General features: G+C 42.8%; 1 protein-coding gene across 2 annotated transcripts in view; it reads left to right on the top strand.

The window, feature by feature from the left end:
• The first annotated feature begins 7,680 nt into the window (after window positions 1-7,680).
• Window positions 7,681-19,834, top strand: part of LOC127583792 (rho guanine nucleotide exchange factor 12-like) — a 97,954-nt gene continuing 85,800 nt past the window's right edge. For both annotated transcript variants that reach the window (XM_052040149.1, XM_052040146.1), the window contains exon 1: window positions 7,681-8,235. In XM_052040149.1, coding sequence (XP_051896109.1) covers window positions 8,204-8,235 — 32 coding nt within the window. In that variant the 5' untranslated portion in view covers window positions 7,681-8,203. The remainder of the gene's footprint in view (window positions 8,236-19,834) is intronic.

Raw genomic sequence — 19,834 nt, 5'->3', positions numbered from 1 at the left:
TGAAGAAAACCTGAGGATTGGGAAAATTTCAGAATTGAATGAAAAAGGACTATTATTTTGATAACAAAATGGAATGTAGAAGAGGATACTAATCTGGGAAATATGGATCCCTTGCAGATGGGAGAGGAGAAATTATATTGGGAAATACAGCAGTAGTAGAGAAATTACACATATGTCTGTCTTCGCTGAGAAAGACACAGAAAGCTTCCAGGGAATTGTGGAGAACAAGTCCAAAGTCAATGAGAAGCTGAAGAAAATTAGCATTATTATGAAAGTAGCATTGGAGAAATTAATGGAACTGAAAGACTATAAATTCCCAGCAGCTGAGGATCTACATCCTGAAGTTTTGAAGGAGGTGCTGAGGAGGTTCTGGATGCAGTCATTGTCATCTTCCAAATTTTCATAGGTTCTAGAGTGGTTCCCACAGATTACAAAGTGGCAAATTTAAGAAGGGAGGTTGAGAGAAAATGGGGAACTGTGGACCAGTTAGTCTGAGGTCATCAGACAGAAAATGCTATAATTAAGGAACTTAGAAAAATAGTAATAGGATTGGGCAGAGTCAGCATAGAGTTGTGAAAGGAGAACAATGTTTGAAAAATCTGTACATGTTTTTTGAGGTTGTAATTTGCAGAAAGTTAAGGGGAAACCAGTGGTGTATTTGGATTTTCAGAAGGCCTCCAATAAAGTGCCACATAATTGGTTATTAAACAAAATTAGAAATATGGGAATTGGAGGTAATATACTGGCACGGATCCAAGATTATTTAGGATGGAAAACAGGATGTAAATAAATGGTTCAATTTCTGACTAGGAGGCTGTTACTGGTAGGGTATTGCAGAGATCTGTGGTGGGCCATCATTGATTTAGATGAAGGGACCAAGGGTGATATCTCCAAGTTCAATGATTATATATCTGGGTGCCAGATGGGTTATGTGGAGACACGAGAGACTGCAGATGCTGGAAATCTCCTGGACTGGAAAGCTCTGTCTGCCGTGCCAGCCAGGATCACCCAGTGGCCAGCCATTTTAATTCTTCCTCCCATTCCCACAACGACATGTCTGTCCATTGCCTCCTCCACTGCCAGGTCAAGGCTAAACTCAAATTAGAGGAACAGGGCCTCATATTCCACCTGGGTAGTCTCCAGCCTGACGGCATGAACATCGAATTCTCTAACTTCTGGTAATCACTCCCCTCTGTCCCTTTCCCCCTTGTTTTGCCTCCCGATCCAACTGGCTCCCATCACCCTATCTCTTTCCCCTCCTCCACCCTCCCCATCTGCACATCATTTGCACATTCCTCCCACTGGTTCCCCCCCCCCCCGCCTCCTTTCCTTTATTCCATGTTCCACCGTCTTCACCTCTCAGATTTCATCTTTTTCAACCCTTTATCACTTCCACCTATCACCTCCCAACTTCTTACATCATTCCTACTCTCCTCACCCCCCTCACCTGCATCCACCTACCACCTGCCAGCTCTTGCTCCACCCCTTCCCCCCCACCTTTTTATACTGGCTGTCTCCCCTCTTTCCAGTCCAGATGAAGGGTCTCGACCTGAAACATCAACTGTCCATTTCCCTCCATAGATGCTGCCTGACCTGCTGATTTCCTCCAGCTCCTTTGTGTGTTGGGTTATGTGGAGGATGCACAGAGACTTCATTCAGATAGATAGGATGTGAATAGGCAAGAACGTAGCAGATAGAATCTAATGTGGTAATAATGGGAGTTAGAAAAAATAGAAAAGTGGACTATTTTTAAGTGGGGATAGATGAAAGGTGTTGTTAAAAGGGACCTGATTACATGAATCACTGAAAGTTAATATGCAGGTATTGCAAGCATTTAAAAAGGCAAATGATATGTTGGCCTTTATTGCAAAATGATTTAGGTTCTAGAGTAAAGCTTACTACAAATATATAGGGCCCTGGAGAGACCACACATGAAATATTGGGCAGAGGTTTGGCCAATAAAACTTAATTCTGAAAAATATGAGGTGATTCATGTGGGATATACACAGTGAAAGGTAAAACTCTAGGAAGTACTGAGGAACAGAGGGATCTTGGTGTACATGGCCATTGATTCCTGAAGGTAGTAACACAGGTAAGGTAGTTAAGAAGGCATGCAGGATACTTGCCTTCACTAGCTGGCATAGAATATAAGAGCAAGGAGGTTATGGCACAACTTAATAAAATATTAGTTAGGCTGCAGTTGGACTACTGTGTGCAATTTTGGTTGCCACACCATTGGAAGAATGTGAATGCACAGAGATGCTGCAGAGGAGATTCATCAGGATGTGGCCTGGGGTGGAGTGATTCAGCTATGAGGAGAGACAGGACAGGCTGGGTTTGTTTTCTTTGGAGTGGAGAAGGCTGAAGGGGAGGATCTGACTGAGGTGTACAACATTATAAGGTGTATAGATAGAGTAGATAGTGAGAAGGGTTTCCCTTAAAAAAGATATCTATGACCTAGGGCACTAGTTTAAGATAAGAGGTTGAAGACTTAGTGGGGATGTGAGGAAGAGTTTTTTTTCAGTTGAAATCTAGAATACACTGCCTGAGGGGATAGTGGAATTAGGTGCTCTCACAACATTTAAGAAGTATTTAGACGGGCACTTGAAATACCAAGGCATGGAAGGCTATGGGTTGAGTGCTGTAAAATGGGATTAGTATAGATAATACTTATTAGCTGGCATGGGCACGATGCACCCAAGGGCCTGTTTCCATGCTATTTGATTCTATAACCAGGGACTCTGTGGCTTTAATGTGTACTATATTCAAAACCACTGCTGTTCCCTTCCAAGACTTCTTTGACAGCATCTTCCAAAGCTGTAACTTCAACCACCTAGAACCTCAAGGACAGCAGATACATAAGAATGCCACCTCCCCCAGGTTTTTTTCTACAAGTGAATTCTATCCTGACTTAGGAATACATGGCTGTTCATTGTTTGATCTAAATCTTAGAATTCACTATACAAAGCACAGTGAGAGTTCTTCTCAGACCCTTGGGATCGAGGATGACCTGCTTCCATCCCAGGTCTGTGGGTTCCGAGGTGACAGATGTGGCCAATGTGGGAACTGTACACTCATCCACAGATGGGGCAGGTGAGTGGTGGCTTATAAGGTGCTGCACTCCTGCCACTTACATAGGACTTCTGTGAGCTCCAGGTACATGGACTTGAGGTCACCAATAGCATTCAAACGCTCCTTCTCCATTTCCAACAGTCATGGGCCAGAGATTCCCAGGAGTCAGGAGAGATTCCCTGGGAGGATTTGAGTGGATTCTTGAATCTTTTCGTCCAACCACTTGGTAATGTTTCCCATGACAGGGCTCAGGATACAGTGTCTATTTCAGGAGTATGATGTCAAGTGACACACACTTCCCAACTTAGCCAACTGATTGTAACTAGGGCCTCAGTGCTGGGGATGTTGGCCCAGGAGAGACACTGACATTGGTTCATTTGTCCTTTCAGTGATTTTGGAATATCTTGCAACACCCCAATGAGTCCTGGGAATCTCTGTCCTATGACTGTTCAAAGTGGAACCAGAGTAATTGGAATGTTATTGAGAACCTCAAGTCCGTGATATGTACACAGAAACCCATAAGCAGTAGAAGAAGTGGATCACCTGACAAACTACCACTCATCCAACTTGCCAAGCATTGGTAGTATTTTTCCAGTGTCTTGAGATGCCTGCTGTAGGTGGAAAATAAACAGGACAGGGATCACTGTTGACTTAATCTTCAAACTCCCTTTTCCTCAGTCAACCAAAGTCTGAAAGCACTGGTGAAGTTCATCATTGCTTTCACTGAGTGGTGCCTCCCAAATATGGGAAGAGGTTCACGTTGTCCAGTTCTCACCATTCACCTTTATTGTCAGAGGACAGTGTGATGCAGCGGGGACAGGTTAGTAGAGGGCGTTAGTCTTATGGATTTGGGTGAAAAGCCCTTCCTCTTGTATGTTTCATTGAAGGAGTTGACCGTGGCTCGGACTTCTGCCTCTGAGCATGCACAAATGCAAGATCTGCAATCTGCAGCTTGACTGCTGAGATTCGAGAGACTTTGATTCTGGAGTGCAGTCACCGGGGTAAAGTTTCCTGTTAGTTCTGAAGAGCATTTCAACTCCTGCAAGGTTTGTTGAAATTGAAGTGCAACATTTCAGCAACAACAATAGACTGCAACAGTTCAAGGAGGTGGCTCACTACCACCTTCTCCTGCTTAATTAGGACTGGACAATAAGTGCTGATCTTCCAGTGATGCCCACATCTTGTAAATTAGTAAACATAAACAAGAAAATCATTAGTCCTGTAGTGAATTTCTGGGAGACTCCGTGGCATTTTTCCTTCAGTCAGAAAAATTACTCTCTACCCCCCATGCTTTATCCAATTTTATGTCCAAGTTGCCACCGTCCCTTTTAATGTGCAATATCTACTGCACCGTTTTCACCAAGAAAGAATTCAATGAGGTCAGGTAGCCATGATTTGCCTCTAACGAATTTGTGCCAGCTGGCCATTGTAAACATATACTTCTCTAAGTGAGAAGTAATCTTGATTTGAAAATGGTCTCTCATATGACAACTGCCCCCCCCCCCCCCCACCTTAACACCACCACTACCAGTGCCTCAATTTTGTACTGACACCAGTTGACATGGTTTATTCATCCTTTCTGATGTAGATGCAGCATTTGCAGTTGGCACACTCTCTGGCCACTTGCCCACGCCCAAGTGTGATGCTGAAGTTCCTTTGGAGAAACCACTTAAACCAGCTGGAAGGGAGAATAGAGAATTTCACCCAGACTTGAAATTCTGGAAGTCAGAAATTGAATGATAATCTAAGGGAAGCTGATTCTCCCCCATTTGCTGCTGTTGATGAGTATTCATTGTAGCCCCAGTATGTCCATTGCTAGAAAATTCAGTGTATTTTTCTTCCCTCATATCCTGAACAGTTTGACTCCAGGCTGGGTAAAGTGACTCATTTCTTTGTGATTAAAGTGGCATACTGTGGCATTAGGCTCTTCATGGATGTCAGGTTCTGTTTTAGGGTTACATTCCTTGCAGGTTTTGGCTCCATATACAACAAATCTTTCATTTATATAGCACTATTAACAAAGGCTTCATTTTTGCACCAAATAATGAGATATTATGGCTGATGATACTTTTATGGGGCATCATAAAGGACAATTAATGAGATTTAGGGAAGGAATCAGGGCCAGGCAGCTGGGGGCATAGTCACCATTGGTTGACCGATTAAATTCAAGGATATATACTTAAATTGGAACAGGATGGGTTGAGGTAAAGAAAACAGAAAATACTAGAAATACTCAGTAGGTCAGGCCCCACATATGTGGGAAGAAAAACAGAGTTAATGTTTCAGGCCAAAAACCTCTGATGAAGAAACATTAGTTTTGTTGCTCTTCCCACAGGTGCAGCCTGACCTGCTGGTGTTTCAAGCATCTTCTGTTCTCATTTCAGATTTCTGGCATCTGTAGTTTGATGTTCACTGAGTGAGATAATGGTGAGACAGAACTGGGTAGTGCTAATGTACATGTGAGACTTAATTTTATTTACTGAGGAGCAAATCAAAACTAGTAGGTGGGCCAAGTAGGATCCGTGTAGACACCAGCGGTAAAGGTCCATAAATGGGAACAGAGAAGTTTTTGGAGCCAAAACCTGCAGGGAATGTGACCCCAAAATAGAGCCTGGTATCCATACAGAACCCAACACCACAGTAAGCCACTTCAATCACAAAGAAATAAGTCACTTTACCCAGCCTGGAGTCAAACCATTCAGGATATGAAAGAAGAAAAGTACACAATTTCTCAGCATTGGGGCTACAATGAAGACACACTAACAGCAGGAAACTGGGGAAAATGATTCTCTGGATACAGTTGGATAGAGAAGAATGGAATCAAGTAAAGGGAGTCACCATCCCCTGGGTAACAGAACAGTTTGGTCAACTTTGTCGAATGCTGTAGAGACGCGGAGTAAGATGAGGAGGGACAGATTACCATAATGAGGTTCAGGTGGAGTACCACTTGTGACCTTGATGTGGGCTGTGCAGTGGTGGAGTTGGAAGCCTGATTGGAGAAATTTACCCATGGCACTGCAGGAAAACGTTATGGACTTGGGTGGTGACACATATTCAAGGACTTGAGAAAGAAAGGGACCCATTGGCCTCTGTACAAGTCTTTGACTTTACCATAATTGACTTGCTTTCTGTCCCTTACCATTTGTGCTTTTACGTGAGGCAGAAAACTCACTGATCTCAGTAGCTCAAAAGGCATGGCAATAGCATTTGATGTCGTCTTGTTTCCTGTAATGGCTTCTGTCCAATATAAACATCCTTATTACTTTATGTCATACTTATAAATAGACTTGTTAATGTACAAGGAATCATTTAAGGGTTAAAGCTGGGGTACCAACTCTATGCATAGTCTTCAGATGGAGAAATGAGACAGCAGGGATAATGTAATGCGTAATTCAGTAGTTATTTTTAGAGCTATAATTTTTGAATGATATATCTATAAAGATATCTATTTAGAAATTGTCATGTATTAAAAAAAAATCCAGTGTTAACGTGTCAGGCTGAAATGACCAACCACCAGCCCCACCTCAGGGGCTTGTAGTACCTTTGTGGGAGTTACCGAATAACACCAGCAATTCCCATTATAAATGTGGGCAAAGTAAGTTACAATCCTCCAAAGTTCTGCGTGTATTTTAACCAGGAAGATCCCAGCTTTTGTATTCAGTTGGTATCCGTCCAGATCCAGAGCAGGGGTGGGACCAGGACCATGTGTGCTGCCCCCCATGTCTGAATAGCTGTCCTGGTTCCCCTCTGGGAACTGACACCAGGTCTGGACGGGGGCTGATCTCCAATTATTTTGTTCGATTCTCATACTTCCAGCAGGCCGCCTAAAGCCGACCTCCTCCCCATTTAAGGCCAGCTGCTGGGGGTTGGATCGGGCCGCGACCAGGAGTCCCTCGGAGGGGGCTGGATGAGCGGGGCAGTCGGCGGCTTTGCTGCCGGCTCCTGTCCTGGGATTACTTTGCGCGGAGGGAGCGGCGCAGGGCCGGGCGGAGCGGCGCAGTGGCGGCGGCGGAGGACGGAGCGGCCGGAGGTGAAGCGGTTCGAGCGAAGTAACAAAGTAACAACCGGAGCGGAACCGGGAGCCGATCCGGAGCGGGAGCGGGAACCGGAGCGGCGGCGAGGCAGAGCCGCCCTCGAAGTCACCCCCTTCCTTCCCTCCCCCGCCTCAGTCCACGGCCCGGCCGCATCCAGCGCAGCCCCGAGGATCAGCGACAACAGGAAGCGACCCCCCCCTCCTCCTCCCTCCCCGCACCGGATTGGATCCGGGAGTGAAGCGAGCGCCGGGCTCGGGATGGAGCCGGGAGAGTGAGGCAGGAGCGGGGGCGAGCGGAGGGCCGGCACCGACAACCCACCACAAGCCGGGGCCCCCCGAGCGGCGCAGGCCTGGCCCGGCGCACCGGGCCTAGGGCGACCGAGCCAGGCGGCTAGGGCCCAGAGTCCAGAGCGAGTGTCCAGTGCGGGAGTCCCCCGGGCGCGCAGAGCCTGCCCCCACCCCCCCCACAAACCCACCGCGGGTCGGATGTGACCCCCCACACCCCACTGACAGGAGGGCGAGACTGGATTGATCCCACATCGGCTTCGGTACCGAGACTGGATTGAAACCCGCACTGAAGATCGATATCATATCGATTTCGTACCGGATGATGAGACTAACTCGATACGTGATAGATGCAGCGCTGGAAAATAAGACTGAATCGATAAGCATCAACGCCTGATCAGTACTGCACTGGATAATGAGACTGAATCAATAACTAATCGATACCACAGTGGATAAAACTGAATTATAAGTATCAGGGTGGGTGAACTGAGAAGTGTCAATACCTGATCAATACTGTACAGGATACAGCAGGAGCTGTACTAACGGGAGCATTGGGGTCCGGGTTGAGGTTGGGCTCAGTTTCTGGAATGGGCTTTAGTCCTGGACGTGGCTGTGAACCCTGATAGCTGGTCTGAGGCTTTCCTGACCTGGGGCCGCGGCGGGACAAACTTGTCCAGGAGTCTGCATCGAGAAATTTTCAGTGTTTTTATTTGGTTTCAATTTCTCCGTGGATTATTGGTTATCGATCAGGTTTTGCGAAAGAAAATGAGAATTGGATAAATTGTAAGAACAGGAATCAGTGAGAGGAGCCAAATGAGCGTTACACCGTCCGGACTGAGTGAGAGGTAAGAAAGCAAAAGGGTAAAAGCTTACTATGAACAATAACCAGCTCAATGCAAAGCCCATCGGTGTGGGGATTAATGGAGGATGTATTGCTGGGGGAAGGGAGGAAATGTAGAATGGATGGGGCTTGAATGTATACCTGAACAACACATTTCATGTCGCATGTCAGCGATAATAAATCTGATTCAGAATAATATCTGGTTTTGTTAAGTGTATTATCGTGCTCTGTATGCGCTGTGTTCAAATTCTGGTGAAACTTTACGAAATCTAAAGGATTCAGAATATATTTACCATCATGGTACCAGAGATGGCTAGAGTTTGGTGGAGAGATGGGAAAAGCATGAGCTGTTGCTGGTGGAGACGAGATTAAGGGGGATTTGATAGGAGTTTCAGAATCATGAAGTATTTTGATAAAGTTAATAGGAGAAACTCCTTCTGACTGGCAAGGTTACTGGAAACCAGAGGATACAGTGGAATTGTCAAAGGAAAAGAGTGGCAATGAGTATTTTTTTAAATGTAAATTGTTAAGATCTTACCTCAAAGAGTAGTAGAAGCAGGCTCAATTGTAAGGTTCAAAAGAGAGTTGGATAGGTAGTTAAGGATAGAAATTAATAGGGCTCTGAGAAGAAGTAGGGGAGTGGGAGTAATTGGATAGCTCTTTCAAAGAGCTGGTATTAGAATGATGAACCGAATATGCTGTGCACTTTAATGAAGACTTACTTGCCCTAGTCCTACAGTCTGTTAACTTTTGCTTTTAATTATTTGTATTTTTCAAGTATAATCTACACCAACTCCATCTTTGTTTCAATGAGGTTGGGGCATGGTACCACAGTAATGCCTGGTAATAGAATTGCAAGTGCCCAGGTATTAAAGACTGCCACTCTAAATGTACTGAATTAAAGTACATCTTAATTATGGTGTTTCGTGTCAATGAGACAGTTATACGCATCATACAGTATCACCCACCATACGGGGTGAGGTGTTGGAGCCTTTAGAGAGAGTTTCTGATCCTTCTGTGGTCTCATCCTACCCTAACTCTGCAATTTTGAGCCCTGTAACTCTGAGATATCTTTACACATCCAATTATGGCCTCCTGAGTGCACTGAATTTAATTGCTCCACATTTGTGAGCCGTGTCTTTACCCACCGATGTCCAAAGCTCCCCTTGCCTCCCTTTCAAGACATATCAGCTTGATTTACTCAGCCCTAATATGGCATTTTGTGGGATGGTATCAGTATTTCATTTGTTAATGCTCCCATGAATTGCCCTTGGCTGTGTTGGCATTATTAAAGGCCACACATGTGGAAATTGTTGTAGGGTACCTGTTATACCGAACGAAAACTTCATTGGGTCTTTAATCAGGAATGTATGAGTCGTAGGTTGGAACATGTTCTAGTGGAGAAAGTTTAGGCTTCATAAACAGTGATGCATTTATGTGAAAATAAGGCGAATGTATCATGATCCTTCATTCTGTTGGGAAGTAATTTGAATAACCAGTAGACAAGTAAAAGTTTGCTGTCTACCAGTTTCTTTAAGTTGCAAAGAACAAACCATTCCTAGGTGTGTGTTTGTGCACCTCTGAACCAAACATCCATACAAAAGTTTGGCTTCCCCATCCATTGAGACTATGGCAAAACTAAACTACAAGAGAGCTGGATGATATTTTGTACCCATTCCCTAGTATATCTCTGCTTTGTAACTATTATTCCATCCAATGCATGAATCTCTTGCAGGGTTCATCACCACAGAGGGGTCACTTGTGGTAGCATGATGACCATGAGATGTGCCTGAGCACATAGAATTGTGTGAGCTGGTATAGATTGCGGCAATATTTTGAGGTCCATTCATGGCAGGTGGGACATCCTGAGGTCAGATTAGAAGGATTTTTTTTAATTCCTAAAAAGTTGTTTAAATTGAGATTTTTTTTTTGTTGAAATAAATGTCCACGTCGAACAAAGTGGGATATGGCAGATTCATCGGAAAACTTGTGTGGACAGATTGATGGAAGTTTGAATCTATTTGTAAAATACCATTTGCATTCCTGGACAGGAAGTTGGTTTTGGTTAACATGTGAATCAATCTGTATTCATTTGAAAGCAGACAATCAGAACGTCAACATAATGAGTGGAAAATAGAAATATGGAAATTCAATGTGTTGAGTGGCACAGATGCAGAGAATAAAAATAAATTATTGCTGTGAGTGATTAGTAATTATAGGTTTGTGTAGTTTGGCATTTAAAGGTGATGGGTGTGGAACACCAAGATGTTGCTTCGTGATGACACCTCTGCGTGGTAGGAAGTAGATTCATGTCTCTCGGATTGAGTGTTCCAATCACAGCATGAGCTGGGTCACATTCGGTTCATTGATTTCTGGGACACTAATAAAAACTTTTGGGGTGAGAATATGGTTAAGTGCATTGTCGTTGCAGTTTGTGAAGGAGCCGTGCAATGCCATTGCTTTGTGCAAGAAAGTTTTGCAAATTTGCTGCAGTGCTTGGTGACCGTGAGATGTGTCTGAGCTAGGCTACCACAAGTGATCCCTCTGTGGTGATGAACCCTGCAAGAGATTCAATGGGCAGAGAGCATTGCCATGTGATTTGAATTGGGGAGAATCTGTCTCTATAGTGGCCTGTTCTCCACAGGGTTAATCTATTGTTTTCTTTTGTGGATGAATGCAGGGATGTGTTGAGAGTAGAAATGCCACTATTTACTCTGCTGTTGTTTTTCAAGATTCAATTTTCACATATTCAAAGATGTCTTTTTGGTTGGATTCTCCCATTTGAACAATTCTCTTTTAGATTTTTTATGGACTGCTCAGTCATCACAGACAGAGAATTAAGAGGCTGCAACAACAGTCAGTATTCAGTGGTGTGCCAATTTTACACATCTGATGGAATAGAAAGACAGACATTTTGGTACTGTACCTACCCCACTTCAGAACTGCTTCCAAATGCTTTCTAGTCAGCTAACTGCTGTGAAGAGCAGTTATAGTTATTATACGGCTTTTGTGCACAACAATATTTTGCAGACAATGATAATGTGATTGACCAGTTATTCTGTTTTTGGTAATGTTGATTGAAGCAGTTCACTGCCCTACTCCTACTTCCCATAGAATCTTTTTGCAACCACCTGAACAAGCAGCAGGAGCATTATTTTTAAAGGACATGTCTCCGATTCACTTAGTATCACCCTATATTATGTGCTTAAAATATAGAATACCTTTCAATGTCAACCATGCCTCAGTAGGGTTTGAAGATTTGTTGGCTCAAATTCCATTTGAACCAACAGATTGGAGCTGACTCGCCTAGTACAATATTAGGATAGTTCTCTGCTATTGGAGGTGATATCGAACATGAGACATTAAATCAAGATCCTATATCTCCTCCTATGGCACTGTTTTGGAGAAGAGCATGAGAATTCTGTCCCAAGTATCTTGATCAGTATTTATCCCTCAAGCAACAGTATAATGCTGTTCGTTGAGCCTTAATGTTCATGTAGTAAACTCCTGGGTTTCTCACATTAGATAACATATCTTTATTAGTCACATGTACATCGAAACACAGTGAAATGTATCTTTTGCGTAGTGTGTTCTGGGGGCAGCCTGCAAGTGTCGCCATGCTTCCGATGCCAACATAGCATGCCCACAACTTCCTAACTTCCTTCCTTTGGCATTTCTTTCTACACTGACTTCCAGTGCTCCCAAGCCACTACCTTGGGAATGACATCCACCCATTTCTCAAGGCAGAGTTGATGACTTTTGGCAAAAATAGTTTTGACAGGTAGAAGAAAAGGGCAAATGGGTAATGTTTGTGATGTTTTAAAATTTAAAAAAAAATTTTAAATTAAATTTAAATTAAATTTTTAAATTTTATTTACAGCGTGGTAACAGGCCCTTCCGGCCCAATGAGTCTGCGCCGCCCATTTTAAACCCCAAATTACCCTACCCGTATGTCTTTAGAATGTGGGAGGAAACCGGAGCACCCGGCGGAAACCCACGCAGACACGGGAGAACATACAAACTCCTTACAGACAGCGACGGAAAACGAACCCCGATCGCTGGCACTGTAATAGCGTCGCACTAACTGCTACACTACCGTGCCTAGGCTTTAGATGCTTTTAGTTGGATGTATTGAACTTTGACATGTCCTGTGGTACTTGTAGTCGATTATAATTGCATGTCTTCTAAATCAGAATTGAGAATGGTAAAATTGAGCCAACCAGTCACTGCTTAGTAAGTACCATGTACAGAGATTGAGGGTATGTCATTTGTAAAGGGTACGTGCTACAGTCTTGGGAGGTTTCATAAGATGAAGGATGCTATTTAAATGTAATATGATGCTTTGCAGCCATGTGTGACTGAAGTATTCTGCATTGTGTACAGTTCTGCTTGCACACTACGGGAAGGATGTGGTAGAAGTAGAGTACAGAAGAGATTCACTGGGATGTCGCCTGGAATGGAGGACTGCAGTTATAAGGAGAGATTGGATAGGCTGGGTTTATTCTCACTGGAATGCAGGAAGCTGAGGGGTGACCTTTTGGAAGTTTGTTAAATTATGAGGGTCATAGGTATGACACATAATCAGAATCTTCTTCCCAGGGCAGAGGTCTAGAACTAGAGGGCACAGGTTTAAGGTGACTGGAGGGATAGGTTTTTTTTGCACAAGTTGGTGAATATCTAGAATGAGATGTCAAAGGAGGCAAATACAGTTACAATGTCTAATAGATGTTTGGACAGATATTTGGAAAGGAAAGGCATAGAGATGATATGGGCCTAATGCAGGTAAATGGATTAGTATAGATAGGTATCATGGATGAGCTGGGCCAAAAAGACCTGTTTCTGTGCTGAATTCTATGATTCCAAATATCTTGGGTCTTCAAATTCTATGATTCCAAATATCTTGGGTGTTCATATTGAAACTGTTTGAATCTTATTGGGTGTAAAATAATGATGTGCCTTCAACATATTCTCTAACTCTAATCTATGACATCCATCTTTAAGATACCCCTTAAAAACTAACAGCAGCTTCTAATAGACTCCTGACTTGAGCTCCTAACCTTTGCCATATCCTTGAGAAAAATATAAATCTTTCCTGTGTGGTGATGTTGCTGACTTTGGGTGTCAAGACTCTGCTATGGAGAGTGACTGGTTGTATAAGTAAATGTTAATGAGTTAACATGGTTGGCAGGAAAGGGAATACTAATTGGAATAGTGAGGATCTTGATGCTTGTAGCTGATTGAATGGGTTTGTGTTGTTAGTTATGTCATGCTGACAATTCTTTGTAGCTGGTTGTACATCTGCTGATTATTGGGAGAAAGACTGTGATGACTTGTCTATGAGGAATCATTTTGGGGGATATGAGTCAAATGTAGGCAAAAGGACTAGTGTAGGAAGGCACCTTGGTTGGCATGGATGAGTTGGGCTGAAGGCCCTGTTTCTGTGCTGTCTGACTCTGACTCTAATACTGACCCCACTATGTGCAAATAAAACTGGGGACCTGATCTAAATTCAGACTGCCACTAGCACCAAACATAATCGTGACTGACAAGGTGCGTGTGTGTATAGATGCTTCAATGCTTGCATGCCCCAGACAATATTGCATTGCATCCTGTTTCCTCAGTCTAGAGTAACTTATCTTACAGTACTAGTGACACCACATTTAGAGTATGGCGAATAATTGCTCTGTATTTCATTGGAGCCAATTCGGAGGAGGTTCACTAAGATGATTCTGAATATGGAGGAGTTGTCTTGTGAGGAAAGGTAAAGAAGGTTGGGACTATACTAATTGGACAGAACAAGAGGTGATCTTATTAAAGCATGTATGATATTTTGGGGGGTTGGACAGGATAATGGGAGATCCAGAGCCATGGGTCATGATCTCAAGAGGGAGGTGACTATTTTAAGGCTGAGATGAGAATACCTTTTTTCTCCCTGAGGGTTGTGTATCTTTGGAACTACCTGTCCTTGAGAGCTGTGGAGGCGGAGACCATTCATATATTTAACAGTGAGATGGATTTTTAATCAGTGAATCGAGGGCAACACACAAGATGCTGGAGGAACTCAGTGCATCAGCCAGCATCTATTGGAGGGAAATGGACAGTCCATGTTCTGGGTCGAGACCCTTCTTCTGGACTGAAAGATAGAGGGGAGATGGCCAGTATATATAAAAAGTGGAGGGAAGGAATGGAGCAAGAGTAATGGGGAAACGGTGGGAGACTAGAATTAAGGAATGTCATGCCATGATCCTTTTGAATAGTGGAGCAGGTTTAAGGGCCTGAATGGCCTACTCCTATTCCTACATTTTATTGTCTTATCCATTCCCTCAGTGTGATAAAACTGGATCCAGCCCTTTTGGGATCCAGCCCTTTTGGGATCCAGCCCTTTTGGGATCCAGCCCTTTTGGGATCCAGCCCTTTTGGGATCCAGCCCTTTTGGGATCCAGCCCTTTTGGGATCCAGCCCTTTTATAAGGGTCTGGCTGAGAAGTAGCTTGCAGAGGGACTTGCCGCTTAAGCACATGGGATTGCCTGACATTGCACTACTTAACCACTCGATATCTGGTAAATGTGTCACAAAATGTTTGGGCTTGCCAGTTTTAACAACCTCTCAGGCTCTGAAAATACACTTCTGTAAACTTGGAGTCTTAATCTTTTAGACTTTAATTATTGTTGAAGTTTTAAAAATTTAAATATATTTATTTGCCTCCTGTTTTTTCTTTCATTGGAATCTGTATCATTTCTTTCTTGTGCTTTTTGTACACTAATTAAAATACTTCTGACTGTATGACTTTTAGTGGAAGTATAAGAGGACACTGCAGATCCCCTAACTTTAATCTTCCAATATTATTTTTGATTTAGACTGTTCCTTTAGATTGAAGAATTACATATTTCACTCTGTTGTTAAAGACTGGTAGAGGGGAAAAAAAAACACTACTTTTTGCCAGTCACCTTAATGTCTGTCACTGAGAAAACGCCAGAGATTATGCTTGTTTCTAAACACCCTGAACATTTTCATTTGATCAGAGAGCGATGACATTGATTTGTAAGGAAGAAGTCATACTTTATAAACCTGAATTAAAGTTTTTGAATAGGAGACTGAAGTAGTGGACAGGGGATCACCTATGGACTTCTAAAAAGCTTTATTTAAACCCTCTGTAGATAATTCAAAGTGCATGGAATTGAAGACAGCTTATCAATCTGGTTTAGAAATTGAGCACCAGGCTAAAAAGAACAGGGATAAAAGGATAAAATTGGCAGGATGTGACCAATGATCTGCTAGGTTGATGAATACATGTTGGGGCCAAAATTTTGCGTTCTTATGATTGATTTAGATGTTATGGAAAACCATGTTTGCTGATGAGACAAAGATGGGTGGCATTTTAAGCAATGCAGATGGAAGCATTAAGTTACCAGTAGACATTAATAGATTAAGTGATGTGCAATACTGCAGAAAATAAATTTTGATGGAGGCAAGCATTAGTTTGTCCACTTTTGACCTAGAAAGAACAGAGTACTTTTTAAATAATGAAAAGTTAGAAGCTTTCCGTGTAGCTAACTACATAAAATGATCAAAGGCTATTGGATTCTTGGTTTATATTTAGGGGATAAAAGTTGTTAGAAGTTGTGCTTTAGCTATACAAAGACCCAGTTAGACCACACCTGTGAGCACACCTGTTAGACACGTGAGCAGTTGTGGAAACCACATCATAGGAGGGTCATAATAACTAAGGAGTCAATGCAGTGTAAGTTTTACCAATGATACCTGGGCACCAATGGCTAGATTACAATATTCCTTTATACAAACTGGGGTTATACTCTGAAATTTAAAAGTTCAGGGATAATTTAATTGAAAGTTTTATGAAATTAAATAGTTGAGTACAGTGGGACAGTTAGGAGAAATTTTAAAAACTGCTATTTCATTGGTTGGGCAGTTTAGGACTGGTCTTAAAAATTAGCACCAAACCTCAGGAGTAGAAAGGAAACATTGTTTTTGTTATGGAAGTTTAGAACTCTCTTCTGCAAATTGCACTTTTCCATCTAAGGCTTTTAGATATAGGGCACAAGTGAGTTGGATCACCTATAATCTCATTAAGTAGCAGAACTCGCTTGAAGGGCTGAACAGCCTGCCCCTCTAGGTTCCAGACTTTCACTTCCTGGTTCAGACTCTGGAGATCATTGGGATTCTTCAATGTGATTTGTTCAGAAGGCATACTGTGATTCTCGCTCCCGCTCTCTCCGTTATTGCAGGTCCAACATCTCCATAGTACTTTGAATTTCTAATTTAAATAATGCAATTCGAAACCCTAGTGCAGAATGCGGACAAGTGCAATGACTGCCAAATCCAGACCATTCAGTTCTTTTTGTATCGGGTTCATTTTAAATCTGTATTTAAAATGAACTTGATTATGAGAAAGGAACTGAATATATTCAAGTTATAAGTATTATTAGCATTACACCTGTTGCAGTTGTGTTTGAACCATGGATTGGCATATGGATCCTTGCCTAGAATCAATGCATTCTAAAGCAGCAAAATCAGACCTTTTATTTATTCATTTTGGGGATCTGGCAAACCCAGTGTTTGTTGCCCCACCCTAATTGCCCTTGAGAAAGTAGCAGTGAGCCAGTTTGCAGTCCGTCTGGTGAAGTACTCTCACAATATTGTTTGAAAGGGAGTGCTAGGATTTGGTGTTTGTACTATGAATTTTACTTGCTTCTTATCTGCCTTTGCCTTAATGTTCTTTGGATCTTATTGCATGCAGGCATAGGCTGTTTCATTTGCTGTTGCAAAGAGAATTTAACATTGTACAACTGTCAGTGAATGTCCCCATTTCTGATCTTTTGATGGAAATTAATTGAAGCAGCTGAAAATGGGTGGGCCTAGGATACTGCCCTGAAGAACTCCTGCAATGATATCGAGGAGCTCGGATGATTGACTCCAACAGCTACAACCATTGACAATTCCCTGTTGATGCCTATTGCCCGTTTTATCAGAGCCCTTGTTGTCATAGTCAAATGCTGTCTTGATGCTGAGGGCAGTCATTCTCATCTTGCTTTTGGAATTCAGCTGTTTGTCTCTGAGGTCTGGAGCTGAGTGGTCCTGGCAAAACCCAAACTGAGCATTGCTGAGAGGTTGATGAGGAAGTGCTGCTTGAGAGTATGATTGATAACATCTTCCATGACTTTGCTGATGATTGAGAGTAGACTTATAAGGCAGTAATTAGTCAGATTGGATATATCATGAATAAAAACTGAGTGCGGAAAATAGTCTGCAAGTCAGGCCACGTGTATGAGGAGAGTATTTCCAGCATTTTCTGTTTTTATTTTTCATTTTTTTATTTTCACTTGGGCATGTCTTGTTTTATGATCAGGACAGAGCTGTGCAATTTTCTACATTGTTTGGTAGGTGCTGGAACTGCTTGGCGAGCAGCACAGTTGGTCCTAGTGCACAGATTTTCAGGATCTGGGAAGTTGGCTGGCCCCATTACCCTTGGCTTTAACCAGGCCTCTTAGCCATTTCTTGTTCCCAAGTAGAATGAATCAGTTTGGCTGGATACTGACTTCTGTGATGATGGCGAGTGATCTCAGGTTGAAGCCAGGGTCGTTTGTGCACTCATGTTCCGGGCATCACAGTTGTGGAGGATAGGGATGCTTTTGGAGCTGCTTCTTCCCATTAGCTGTTTAATTATTTGCCACCAGTCACAAGTAGGTATAGCAGGACTACAGAGTTTTGATCTGATCTGATCTTATGATTGTGAAATTGTTTAGCCCTGTCTATTGTATTCAACCAGCCTGTACACAAAACACAAGAAAATAGGAGGAAGAGTTGGCCATGAGGCCCCTCAAACCTGCCCTGGCATTCAATATGTTCATTGCTGATTTTTCCCCATGTCTCAGCTTTCCTTCTGTACCAGTTCCATATAGCCCTCAATTCCCCATTCTTTCAGAAGTGTACTACTTCCTCTTTAAATACCAACCAGTGATTTAGCCTCCTCAATCATTCGCCTTAGACCTTTACAATGATTCACTGCCAATTGCAAGAAGAAATTCCTATGCACCTCAGTTTTAAATGCCTGCTTTTTCCTTTAGCTATTTCCCCTTATTTGAGACTATCCCACTAGTAGAACCTTCTCAGTATCTATGTTCCCATGCCCTCTCAGGATCTTGCATGTTTCAATAAGATCACCTGTCATTTGTCTAAACTCCGAAGAATACAGATCTGTAGTCCTGTGTTGCAACCTTATCAGGTTGGCAGCACATTGTTAGCTATGCCTTGTGCTGATCCTGATATGCCCTACTGAATTCTGCAGCCAGGGTTGATCCCTGGCTTGACAGTAATGGTGCAGAAAGAGATGTGTCAGGCCATTAAGTCACAGAAAGTGGCGGTGTACATTGCCTCATGAATGTTTTGAGCTTCTGGATTTGTTCTAATTCTCCACCACTTTGCGTGATTGTACTATCACACAACATAATGGAGTGTGACATCAGTGTGAAGATGTGACTTTGCCTTCATAAGGACTGTGTGATGGTAACCTCTACCAGTAACATCACAGACAGATGCATCTGCCACAAGTGAGTTGGTGAGGAGGAAGCCAAATAGGTTTATCCTGTCTGTTGGTTTACTTAATATCTGTTACAGACCCAGTCTGGTGGCAATGTCCTTCAAAACTGTCAGTTCAGACAGGGTGGTGTTGCTAAGACACTCTTTATGGGAGACATTGAAGTCCTCCATCTAGAATACATTTTCCCTTGCTGATTTCTGTGCTGCTTCTAAGTATTGTTTCACATGGGGTAGCACTGATTCAACAGCTGAGGGAAGGTGATAGGTGGTTTTATGAGTAGGAGATTTCCTTGCCCATGTTTGACCTGATATGGCATAATTGTGTCTGGATTCCATGTTGAGGGGGGTCCCAGGACTACAGCCTTGAATCCCCTCCAACCCCCCCTCCCCCAAGCCTGTATCCATACTGTTCTATCCGCTCTGGACAAGTGGGAGAGGAACATCACATTTCTTGTACAGAGCAGAACCTCTGGTCTGTTCCCTATCATTTCTTTCACACCAGGATCTGATGTTGGTTTTTGCTTATTCTTGTTGAATCTGCATTCAAATAATTAAGAACACTGGGTTAAATGTTGACTGTGTAGTGGACCAATCGCTTGTATTGCTGTTGACCTTTCAGAGACAACCTGAGGTGGAATGCATGTTGTTTTGGGACCCACTCGGGTGTGTTGTGCAGAACGCCCTGTCGCCTCGGGCAGGCTGTGTAAAAGCAGAGTCATTTACAGGGTCTGAACTACAGAAGCTGTTACAAGTCTGAACAAGGCTTGAATCAAGAGCAGTGATCTGTCTGCTGTTTTGGGGTGTAATCAAATCTGCAATTTCCACCGGCTGACAGCCCTTGAATTCCAGGATGAGTGGAAGTACCATTCTTTTAATAATTATGGCTGACAGAATTTTTAAAAAAACTATTTACATGATTTGCTTTTGAAATGTTGATTTTATCTCTGAGGAACTCCTGGACTGTTGAGGGAGGAGGGTCTGAATATTGCTGTCAAATATCCACTTTTTTAAAATATAAATAAAAGGTGTAAATCTTTGAGAAGAAG

Source organism: Pristis pectinata, chromosome 27 (genome assembly GCF_009764475.1).
Source record: "Pristis pectinata isolate sPriPec2 chromosome 27, sPriPec2.1.pri, whole genome shotgun sequence".
NCBI classification, from domain to species: domain Eukaryota; kingdom Metazoa; phylum Chordata; class Chondrichthyes; order Rhinopristiformes; family Pristidae; genus Pristis; species Pristis pectinata.
This window is presented reverse-complemented; position numbering and strand designations above follow the sequence as displayed.